This window comes from Ranitomeya imitator, chromosome 2, assembly GCF_032444005.1.
Source record: "Ranitomeya imitator isolate aRanImi1 chromosome 2, aRanImi1.pri, whole genome shotgun sequence".
Lineage (NCBI taxonomy): Eukaryota > Metazoa > Chordata > Amphibia > Anura > Dendrobatidae > Ranitomeya > Ranitomeya imitator.
Genome location: NC_091283.1, coordinates 233,484,206 through 233,496,432, shown reverse-complemented (window position 1 = coordinate 233,496,432; position 12,227 = coordinate 233,484,206). Strand labels below are relative to the sequence as shown.

Genomic DNA, 12,227 nt, shown 5'->3' with positions numbered 1-12,227 from the left:
AGGAGGAGCCTCACCAATACATGGGATGACCCCATCCAACCAGACTACCGAGGGGCCTCACTAATACATGGGGTGACCCCACCCCCACTCATACAGCTAATGAACCCTGACAACCTGCTAATACAAGTGACATGGGACACAGAACTGGTACATGAGGTATCGACATCAGAGGACCCCAAATCCAGAGGGAAACACACGGACCCTGCAGTCAAAAATAAAAACTTTATTTCTCTCAGTCCTCGGACAACAATAATCCCCGGGGAAGAGGTAGAATACAGTCATAGCGTGGAGCGAACCGCAAGAGGAAAGCAGCAGAGAGGGAAAGGGTTAAATAAGCCGGTGACATCCCAACCGAGAGCGGAGGACACTGGGAGCATCACCAGAGGATTAGGTACAGATGCAACTGAGCATCGAAGCAACTGGAGAGTCAGTCTCGGGACCGTATGTGATTGGATCCTGGGAACCGCCGTCACTTTTAGACAAGCAAGAAATCAATCATATTGACTTGTACCCTGCTGACCCCACAGCTCTCCCCACTGTTCAGGGACATGGACTGCACCCAACCCCTCAGAAGACCACCCAAATAATAACCCCTCCCCCAGCTAAACCTGCAATAGCGGCCCCCGATACTCTGGACTAACACTGATCCCACGATCCTATGATCAGACCGTGGCTTGTGCCCCAATAAGGAGGCTAAACCTGAGACCTGCGCCGGGCCCAAGCCAAGAGGGCGGCCGCAGGGCCCAAGCCAAGAGGGCGGCCGCAGGGCCCAAGCCAAGAGGGCGGCCGCAGGGCCCAAGCCAAGAGGGCGGCCGCAGGGCCCAAGCTAAGGGCGGAAGCAGCGTTGAAGTTAAGGGCGGAAGCAGGCTCAATGTCCGAGTCCTGAACGGACACGTTTCTCACTTTGCAGGGAAGAATCGGAGCAGGATTCGCTCGGCCCGATGGCGGCGCAGTTGCTCACATATAATTGTAACGGACCTATGACAACATCTCATCTATGGAGACTCCCATCGGACCCGGCCCGTTTGATGGATCTTGGATACATGGATCTTGTATATTGCAAGTCCTCAGATAACTAAAACACCAGAACCTTCCAGCCGGGGTGGAAAAATGAGCATCCAAAGTACAAAGAGTCACATGACTGCTCCAACAGCCAATCAAAGACCACCTCCCGGTTTCCAGAGCAGATAGTCACTCTGCGCCGTTGGTGTGGGCCCTCGCTGTTGGCTCCCAGGCTGACAAGCTCCATGTCAAAGGTGATGGTGGATCCCGGGGAGACAGGTGGCAGCTGATTGGTCATCTCCTTACCATTCACATAAACAGCGCCTACAAGAGACACAGAAGAGATGAGACCCCGCGAATGTGACGGCAGGACCCCAGGACGGAGTGAGCCCCTAGAACTCACCACTGGAGCCAATGCACACGGCCCGGTCACTCTGCAAGGAGTCCAGTCCCTCCTCTCTCCCCACGCATACTCCGATGCTGTCCCTCCGGTCTGGGGCGCCGTTGGTCTCCACCCTGCAGGAGGGCACACAGGATGATGTAGCGCTGCGCCTGCCCCGATGGGCGGCAGTGCCACTTGTAGGGGGGCTGGGATTACTACATGTGGGGTGACCTGAGAGTCTGTCCCCTGCATTGTGGGCAGGGCAGACGTCACTCACCTGAATGTCAGCGTCTGACCAGGGTGATACGTGGCAGCCTTGGAGTAGAGGACGTGGTGCTGCGGAGCATCATTGCGCAGAGCGATGTTCCTGCGGCTGCTCAGGCTGTATCCGTCCACACCTGGACTCCATTCTGCAGGAGACAGTGACCGGTCACAAGTGTAAAGGACGCCACAGGGTGCACCGGAGAGCCGGACACTCACCGTGTGGGACCAGGGAGGTGTGACCCAGCTGTGGCACGCTCCATGGGCTCCACTCCTGCCGGCCGTCCCCTCGGGCACAAACCCTGAACTGATAGTCAACGTTGGGGTCAATGTGGAGCACAATGAACTCGCACTCACTGCCCACGTAGGCGTCTTCAAAGTGGCCGCAGGGATTCTTCCGGTACTGAAGACGGTAATCCTGAGCCACGAAGTCGTCATCCACCTGAGAGCAGACGTGGAGAAAGAGGATGTGTCAGAGGCCCAAGGGAAGCTGAGAGAAAGGGTCTCAGGGAGAAGAGGGGACACAGCCTGAGAGGGTGAGGTGAAGGAGACGTGTATTAGAAGAGCAGACGAGGAGGGGAGCGCGGCGGCACAGGCGAGGAGGGGGGCGCAGCGGCGATGGCACAGGCGAAGAGGGGGGCGCAGCGGCGATGGCACAGGCGAGGAGGGGAGCGCGGCGGCACAGCCGAGGAGGGGAGCGCGGCGGCACAGGCAAGGAGAGGGGCGCGGCGGCACAGGCGAGGAGAGGGGCGCGGCGGCGGCACAGGCGAGGAGGGGAGAGCGGCGGCGGCACAGGCGAGGAGAGGGGCGCGGCGGCACAAACGAGGAGGGGAGAGTGGCGGCGGCACAGGCGAGGAGGGGAGCGCGGAGGCGGCACAGGCGACATCCCACTGTTTCTATTCACTGACAACAAGCAGGTTCTATTAGAGGATACCCACCTTGCACCATCGCACCAGGATGCCCCCAGGTCTCTCGATCAGCTCCTCGATCTGCACCGGGGGTCTGGAGGCCACAGTCCCGAGCTTGGAGATGTGGTCTCTGGCAATGGGCAGGAAGGCGTCATCCAGCTGAGCTGAGAGGCAGGGAACCTCCACCAGTGAGGGGACCTCCGGGAGGCTGCGGACACCACAGTGACTGATAAGCCCCCGTCCGTGTACACGGTCCCCACCATCCCCCGAGCCGCTCACCTGTCCAGCTGGATGTGCAGAGCTTTGTGGGTGAAGTTACACAAGTTCTCGTGGTCTCCACCATTACAGGACACAGCGACCTCTCCTGGGGGAAAGAGGGACTGCAAGTCACCACCATCCGACTCCCCGGGAGCTGCTCCCCAACACTGAGCGCACGCACCACAATGTAGAGATGACGAGTCCCCTTCAGAGGGGGCTTTTATATGACGCCCACCCTTCCCCGATGCACACAGAGGGTCAGCCCCCATGCACCCTGGTCTGTCTGCACTCACCCTCCTGGAGGAGGCCGTCGGCCGTGTGCACCCCCTGCTCCAGCAGCTTCTGGCAGTCGTCCAGCGGTTTGATGCTGTCGCACTCGATGGCGTCCACCTGCTGCAGCAGCGACAGCAGACGGTCATCCAGCATCTGGGACACGGCGCTCCGCATATCCAGAAAGTGCTGCTGCAGAGCGGCCCGGGTTTGCACAGCGCTCTGCCTGATCTGTGGGAGAGACCACAACAACAATGAGCGGGGGGTGGTGATAATAACATTATATCAGGACAGCCGGGGTCACTCTGTACACAGGCTCCGGAGTGATATAACATATTACAGGGGGAGGTGATAATAACATTATATCACTACAGCCGGGGTCACACTGTACACAGGCTCCGGAGTGATATAACATATTACAGGGGGGGTGATAATAACATTATATCAGTACAGCCGGGGTCACTCTGTACACAGGCTCCAGAGTGATATAACATATTACAGGGGGAGGTGATAATAACATTATATCACTACAGCCGGGGTCACACTGTACACAGGCTGCGCAGTGATATAACATATTACAGGGGGAGGTGATAACATTATATCAGTGCAGCCGGGGTCACACTACACAGGCTGCGCAGTGATATAACATATTACAGGGGGAGGTGATAATAACATTATATCAGTACAGCCGGGGTCACACTGTACACAGGCTCCACAGCAGGGTGGATAAAAATCAGTTTGTTTGTTTTTTGTTTTTTTTTTAAATAAAAAAAAAAATATTCGGATTTTTTGGATTTAAATCGGATTTTTTTCAATAAACTGCTTTTTGAGGAAAATATTTTACCATCCAAAGGTTCTTCCATCAGGAGATAAAGCTGAGTTGTTTAACTTGTAGAATAAAGGCTGTATATGTGTAACATTCACAATGCCATGCTCTTCCAGAGGTTTCTGTAGGATTAGTGGGCAGTTTCTCTCCTATATTATCACAGATGCTCGCTTTACTTACGCAGTTCTCAAAACTGAATTTGACTCCGCAAAAAATGTTACAACATGAACAGAGTTGAGAAAAAGACCTTAAAGGGAACCTGTCACCCCGTTTTTTGAGATTGAGCTATAAATACTGTTAAATAGGGCCTGCGCTGTGTGTTCCTATAGTGTATGTAGTGTACCCCGATTCCCTATGTATGCTGAGAAATAACTTACCAAAGTCGCCGTTTTCGCCTGTCAATCAGGCTGGTCAGGTCGGGAGGGCGTGGTGACATCGGTGGTTCTTCCTCAGCTTTACGTTGGTGGCGTAGTGGTGTAGTGGTGAAGACACAGCGCGCGATCTGCGCTGTAATCCCTTGCATCGGTGGGGGCGGCCATCTTCCTGGGGCCGCGCGTGCGCAGATCGAGTGCTCTGCTGCACGGGGCTTCAGGAAAATGGCCGCGGGATGCCGCGCGTGCGCATTAGAGATCGCGGCGGCCATTTTCCCAAAGCTGAGTTTGCATCTCGGCTTTTGGGAAAATGGCCGCCGCGATCTCTAATGCGCACGCGCGGCATCCCGCGGCCATTTTCCTGAAGCCCCGTGCAGCAGAGCACTCGATCTGCGCACGCGCGGCCCCAGGAAGATGGCCGCCCCCACCGATGCAAGGGATTACAGCGCAGATCGCGCGCTGTGTCTTCACTACTACACCACTACGCCACCAACGTAAAGCTGAGGAAGAACCACCGATGTCACCACGCCCTCCCGACCTGACCAGCCTGATTGACAGGCGAAAACGGCGACTTTGGTAAGTTATTTCTCAGCATACATAGGGAATCGGGGTACACTACATACACTATAGGAACACACAGCGCAGGCCCTATTTAACAGTATTTATAGCTCAATCTCAAAAAACGGGGTGACAGGTTCCCTTTAATCCTATTTTCTACAAACCTATGAATACAGAATCAACCCCTTCAGTGCCAAGTCCAAGATGTTAGACAATATGTTTCTGATTGTTTGGAGTGGAATAGATCTGCACAACACAAGAAGAATGTGAATCTAAGTGTGAGGAGGAGGAAGGGCAAGCAGACAAGAAAATGAAAGTGAAACTTTGAGCACAATACTGCAGCATAGCCACAGACAGACAAGTCTGGATCTGTTTGTGTGTACGATCTGAGGTTTATTACATTCTTTCCTTATAATGGCAGCAGGCCGTAAAAGAGACCCAGTTTGGGAATATTTTAATGAAGCTCCTTCGCCTATCGGTAAGGCAGGCATGCGTGCAAAATGCAAACGATGCAACAAAGTTAGGTAGAAACTTTGATTTAAATCACTGATTTAAATCAAGCCTTACTGACTAGTGATTTAAATCGTGATATAAATCGTGATTTAAATCAGTTAGATTTAAATCAAATCCACCCTGCTCCGCAGTGATATAACATATTACAGGGGGGAGGTGATAATAACATTATATCAGTACAGCCGGGGATACACTGTACACAGGCTCCGCAGTGATATAACATATTACAGGGGAGGTGATAATAACATTATATCAGTACAGCCGGGGTCACACTGTACACAGGCTCCGGAATGATATAACATATTACAGGGGAGGTGATAATAACATTATATCAGTACAGCCGGGGTGATACTGTACACAGGCTCCGAGGTGATATAACATATTACAGGGGGGGTGATAATAACATATCAGTACAGCCGGGGTCACACTGTACACAGGCTCCGCAGTGATATAACATATTACAGGGGAGGTGATAATAACATTATATCAGTACAGCCGGGGTCACACTGTACACAGGCTCCGCAGTGATATAACATATTACAGGGGAGGTGATAACAACATTATATCAGTACAGCCGGGGTCACACTGTACACAGGCTCCGCAGTGATATAACATATTACAGGGGGGGTGATAACATATCAGTACAGCCGGGGTTACACTGTACACAGGCTCCGCAGTGATAACATATTACAGGGGGAGGTGATAACATTACATCAGTACAGCCGGGGTCACACTGTACACAGGCTCCGCAGTGATATAACATATTACAGGGGAGGTGATAATAACATTATATCAGTACAGCCAGGGTCACACTGTACACAGGTTCCGCAGTGATATAACATATTACAGGGGGAGGTGATAATAACATTATATCAGTACAGCCGGGGTCACACTGTACACAGGCTCCGGAATGATATAACATTACAGGGGGAGGTGATAACATATCAGTACAGCCGGGGTCACACTGTACAGAGGCTCCGGAGTGATATAACATATTACAGGGGGAGGTGATAACCACATTATATCAGTACAGCCGGGGTCACACTGTACACAGGCTCCGGACTGATAACATATTACAGGGGGGGGGGGGGTGATAACATTATATCAGTACAGCCGGGGTCACACTGTACACAGGCTCCGGAGTGATATAACATATTACAGGGGGGAGGGGGGGTGATAACATTATATCAGTACAGCCGGGGTCACACTGTACACAGGCTCCGCAGTGATATAACATATTACAGGATGTGATAACATTATATCAGTACAGCCGGGGTCACACTGTACACAGGCTCCGCAGTGATATTAACATATTACAGGGGGAGGTGATAACATTATATCAGTACAGCCGGGGTCACACTGTACACAGGCTCCGCAGTGATATAACATATTACAGGGGGAGGTGATAATAACATTATATCAGTACAGCCGGGGTCACACTGTACACAGGCTCCACAGTGATATAACATATTACAGGGGGGGTGATAATAACATTATATCAGTACAGCCGGGGTCACACTGTACACAGGCTCCGCAGTGATATAACATATTACAGGGGGAGGTGATAATAACATATCAGTACAGCCGGGGTCACACTGTACACAGGCTCCGCAGTGATATAACATATTACAGGGGGGAGGTGATAATAACATTATATCAGTATAGCCGGGGTCACACTGTACACAGGCTCCGGAGTGATATAACATATTACAGGGGGAGGTGATAATAACATTATATCAGTACAGCCGGGGTCACACTGTCACAGGCTCCGCAGTGATATAACATATTACAGGGGGAGGTGATAATAACATTATATCAGTACAGCCGGGGTCACACTGTCACTGGCTCCGCAGTGATATAATATTAAAGGATGTGATGACGCCGCTCTCTTCTTTCTTACACAGGATGATGTGCGGTGAAGAGCAGCTTCCTCCAGGGGAGGGGGGGGGGGGGGGGGAGTGACTGGGGGGCGGGCTCCTGTCCTTGGGGTCTTGCTGTGGGGGTTTCCTGTGACCTGGGGGTCTTGCTGTGGGGGTCCCCTGTCACCTGGGGGTCTTGCTGTGGGGTCTCCTGTCACCTGGGGGTCTTGCTATGGGGGGCTCCTGTCACCTGGGGGTCTTGCTGTGGGGGTCTCCTGTCACCTGGGGGTCTTGCTGTGGGGGTCTCCTGTCACCTGGGGGTCTTGCTGTGGGGGTCTCCTGTCACCTGGGGGTCTTGCTGTGGGGGTCTCCTGTCACCTGGGGGTCTTGCTGTGGGGGTCTCCTGTCACCTGGGGGGTCACTGCGGGGTTTTCTGTCCTCGGGGTCTTGCTGTGGGGGTCTCCTGTCACCTGGGGGTCTTGCTGTGGGGGCTCCTGTCACCTGGGGGTGTCACTGTGGGGGCTCCTGTCACCTGGGGGTCTTGCTATGGGGGTCTCCTGTCCCCGGGGGGGGGGTCACTGCGGGGTCTCCTGTCACCTGGGGGTCTTGCTGTGGGGTCTCCTGTCACCTGGGGGTCTTGCTGTGGGGTCTCCTGTCACCTCGGGGTCTTGCTGTGGGGGTCTCCTGTCACCTGGGGGTCTTGCTGTGGGGGTCTCCTGTCACCTGGGGGTCTTGCTGTGGGGGTCTCCTGTCACCTGGGGGTCTTGCTGTGGGGGTCTCCTGTCACCTGGGGGTCTTGCTGTGGGGGTCTCCTGTCACCTGGGGGTCTTGCTGTGGGGGTCTCCTGTCACCTGGGGGTCTTGCTGTGGGGGTCTCCTGTCACCTGGGGGTCTTGCTGTGGGGGCTCCTGTCACCTGGGGGTGTCACTGTGGGGGCTCCTGTCACCTGGGGGTCTTGCTGTGGGGGCTCCTGTCACCTGGGGGTCTTGCTGTGGGGGCTCCTATCCCCGGGGTGTCACTGTGGGGGCTCCGGTCCCCGGGGGGCTCCTCACCTGCCTCCTCGCCTGGCTCAGCCCCTGCAGCCGGTGCCTCAGCTCCTCCCGGTAGTTCCTCGCCGCCTCCATGCTCTCCTTGGCCTCCGTTATCAGTCCGTCCAGCGCCTCCATCCCGCCGCCGCCGCCAACTCTCACTAGTACAACTGCGGAAACTCGGGCAGGACTACAAGTCCCGTGAGTCCCCGCGGCAGAGGGCGCAGCCTCCGGAACCCTCAATGCGCCGAGCTTTATTAGCAGGCGGTGTCCGCGGACAGAACCCACCCCGCCCGCTGTCCGCCGTCCGCCGCCTCTGCACTGCACACAGGAGGCTGCACACAGCATGCGGAGGGTACTACAACTCCCAGCAGCGCCAGATGGAGCTGTGTACTGCTGACATGGGGCCCAGAGACCCCCGGAACGACCCTAGTGGGCCACAGCCGGCCCCGCACCTATGGGGGCTGCTCTGTACTGTGGCACACTCCCACCAGGATCAAGCCCCGCCCACGAGGATCAAGCCCCGCCCACGATGATTTCCAGCACCCCTGGACGCACTGAGTCGCCCGCCTGGGCCGTGGGGTACCGGGTCCAGTGTCCACAGGGGATGTCACGATGGTGACCCGGTCCGCGGCGCTGGGCGTCCATGTAATAAGGGTATTGGATAGAGTTTATGCTCGTGACGCCACCTGTGGTATTCGGTCAGTGGGGACCAACGCTGCTGTGGGGTCCGCTGGGGTGATGTTATGGCAGGTGGATGGTATACCTTCCCACAGGTGAAGTATATCCCCAGGGCTCCCAGTGTATAGGTGAAGATGGTGAATGGTGCAGTAAGAACGAGGACACAGGTTTTCTGTCTCTTTACCTGGTTTACTGAAGACTTCAGGTAGCCACAGTCCAGGGCACCAGATCACAGGGCAGGCAGGGTCCAGGGCACCAGATCACATGGCAGGCAGGGTCCGGGGCACCAGATCACAGGTACAGGCAGGGTCCAGGGCACCAGATCACAGGTACAGGCAGGGTCCGGGGCACCAGATCACAGGGCAGGCAGGGTCCGGGGCACCAGATCACAGGGCAGGCAGGGTCCGGGGCACCAGATCACAGGTACAGGCAGGGTCCGGGGCACCAGATCACAGGTACAGGCAGGGTCCGGGGTACCAGATCACAGGTACAGGCAGGGTCCGGGGCACCAGATCACAGGTACAGGCAGGGTCCGGGGCACCAGATCACAGGGCAGGCAGGGTCCGGGGTACCAGATCACAGGTACAGGCAGGGTCCGGGGCACCAGATCACAGGGCAGGGTCCGGGGCACCAGATCACAGGTACAGGCAGGGTCCGGGGCACCAGATCACAGGTACAAGCAGGGTCCGGGGCACCAGATCACAGGGCAGGCAGGGTCCGGGGTACCAGATCACAGGTACAGGCAGGGTCCGGGGCACCAGATCACAGGGCAGGGTCCGGGGCACCAGATCACAGGTACAGGCAGGGTCCGGGGAACCAGATCACAGGTACAGGCAGGGTCCAGGGCACCAGATCACAGGTACAGGCAGGGTCCGGGGCACCAGATCACAGGGCAGGCAGGGTTCGGGGCACCAGATCACAGGGCAGGCAGGGTCCGGGGCACCAGATCACAGGTACAGGCAGGGTCCGGGACACCAGATCACAGGGCAGGCAGGGTCCGGGGCACCAGATCACAGGGCAGGCAGGGTCCGGGGCACCAGATCACAGGTACAGGCAGGGTCCGGGGCACCAGATCACAGGTACAGGCAGGGTCCGGGGTACCAGATCACAGGTACAGGCAGGGTCCGGAGCACCAGATCACAGGTACAGGCAGGGTCCGGGGCACCAGATCACAGGTACAAGCAGGGTCCGGGGCACCAGATCACAGGGCAGGCAGGGTCCGGGGTACCAGATCACAGGTACAGGCAGGGTCCGGGGCACCAGATCACAGGGCAGGGTCCGGGGCACCAGATCACAGGTACAGGCAGGGTCCGGAGAACCAGATCACAGGTACAGGCAGGGTCCGGGGCACCAGATCACAGGGCAGGCAGGGTCCGGGGCACCAGATCACAGGGCAGGCAGGGTCCGGGGCACCAGATCACAGGGCAGGCAGGGTCCGGGGCACCAGATCACAGGGCAGGCAGGGTCCGGAGCACCAGATCACAGGTACAGGCAGGGTCCGGGGTACCAGATCACAGGTACAGGCAGGGTCCGGGGCACCAGATCACAGGTACAGGCAGGGTCCGGGGCACCAGATCACAGGTACAAGCAGGGTCCGGGGCACCAGATCACAGGGCAGGCAGGGTCCGGGGTACCATATCACAGGTACAGGCAGGGTCCGGGGCACCAGATCACAGGTACAAGCAGGGTCCGGGGCACCAGATCACAGGGCTGGCAGGGTCCGGGGTACCAGATCACAGGTACAGGCAGGGTCCGGGGAACCAGATCACAGGTACAGGCAGGGTCCGGGGCACCAGATCACAGGGCAGGCAGAGTCCGGGGCACCAGATCACAGGGCAGGCAGGGTCCGGGGCACCAGATCACAGGTACAGGCAGAGTCCGGGGCACCAGATCACAGGTACAGGCAGGGTCCGGGGCACCAGATCACAGGGCAGGCAGGGTCCGGGGTACCAGATCACAGGTACAGGCAGGGTCCGGGGCACCAGATCACAGGTACAGGCAGCGTCCGGGGCACCAGATCACAGGGCAGGCAGGGTCCGGGGCACCAGATCACAGGTACAGGCAGGGTCTGGGGCACCAGATCACAGGTACAGGCAGGGTCCGGGGCACCAGATCACAGGGCAGGCAGGGTCCGGGGCACCAGATCACAGGGCAGGCAGAGTCCGGGGCACCAGATCACAGGGCAGGCAGGGTCCGGGGCACCAGATCACAGGCAGGGTCCGGGGCACCAGATCACAGGCAGGGTCCGGGGCACCAGATCACAGGGCAGGCAGGGTCCGGGGCACCAGATCACAGGTACAGGCAGGGTCCGGGGCACCAGATCACAGGGCAGGCTGGGTCCGGGGCACCAGATCACAGGGCAGGCAGGGTCCGGGGCACCAGATCACAGGTACGGGCAGGGTCCGGGGCACCAGATCACAGGTACGGGCAGGGTCCGGGGCACCAGATCACAGGTACGGGCAGGGTCCGGGGCACCAGATCACAGGTACAGGCAGGGTCCGGGGCACCAGATCACAGGGCAGGCTGGGTCCGGGGCACCAGATCACAGGGCAGGCAGGGTCCGGGGCACCAGATCACAGGTACGGGCAGGGTCCGGGGCACCAGATCACAGGTACGGGCAGGGTCCGGGGCACCAGATCACAGGTACGGGCAGGGTCCGGGGCACCAGATCACAGGTACGGGCAGGGTCCGGGGCACCAGATCACAGGTACAGGCAGGGTCCGGGGCACCAGATCACAGGTACAGGCAGGGTCCGGGGCACTAGATCACAGGGCAGGCAGGGTCCGGGGCACCAGATCACAGGTACAGGCAGGGTCCGGGGCACCAGATCACAGGTACAGGCAGGGTCCGGGGCACCAGATCACAGGTACAAGCAGGGTCCGGGGCACCAGATCACAGGGCAGGCAGGGTCCGGGGCACCAGATCACAGGTACAGGCAGGGTCCGGGGCACCAGATCACAGGTACAGGCAGGGTCCGGGGCACCAGATCACAGGGCAGGCAGGGTCTAGGGCACCAGATCACAGGGCAGGCAGGGTCCGGGGCACCAGATCACAGGTACAGGCAGGGTCCGGGGCACCAGATCACAGGTACAGGCAGGGTCCGGGGCACCAGATCACAGGTACAGGCAGGGTCCGGGGCACCAGATCACAGGTACAGGCAGGGTCCGGGGCACCAGATCACAGGTACAGGCAGGGTCCGGGGCACCAGATCACAGGTACAGGCAGGGTCCGGGGCACCAGATCACAGGTACAAGCAGGGTCCGGGGCACCAGATCACAGGTACAGGCAGGGTCCAGCCGGCTTGGAAGCAA

General features: G+C 57.8%; 1 protein-coding gene across 1 annotated transcript; it reads right to left on the bottom strand.

The window, feature by feature from the left end:
• Positions 1-208: 208 nt before the first annotated feature.
• On the bottom strand, positions 209-8,430 carry CRLF3 (cytokine receptor like factor 3). Its single transcript, XM_069748756.1, has 8 exons — positions 8,260-8,430; positions 3,105-3,312; positions 2,833-2,917; positions 2,584-2,761; positions 1,865-2,087; positions 1,662-1,794; positions 1,406-1,518; positions 209-1,326 (listed from the first exon to the last, which is right to left on the bottom strand). Exons 1-8 carry the CDS (start codon positions 8,371-8,373, stop codon positions 1,076-1,078), a joined length of 1,305 nt encoding a protein of 434 aa, XP_069604857.1. The 5' UTR covers positions 8,374-8,430; the 3' UTR covers positions 209-1,075.
• Positions 8,431-12,227: the final 3,797 nt, after the last annotated feature.

What these genes read in the sequence shown, in the direction of transcription:
- CRLF3 (XM_069748756.1), bottom strand. Translation starts at nt 8,373, where the DNA reads ATGGAGGCGCTGGACGGACTGATAACGGAGGCCAAGGAGAGCATGGAG. An exon ending in CGACGGCCTCCTCCAGGAGG is followed by an intron (nt 2,918 to 3,104) that starts GTGAGTGCAGAC and finishes TCTTTCCCCCAG; the next exon opens with GAGAGGTCGCTGTGTCCTGT. An exon ending in GGTCAGACGCTGACATTCAG is followed by an intron (nt 1,519 to 1,661) that starts GTGAGTGACGTC and finishes GCCCTCCTGCAG; the next exon opens with GGTGGAGACCAACGGCGCCC.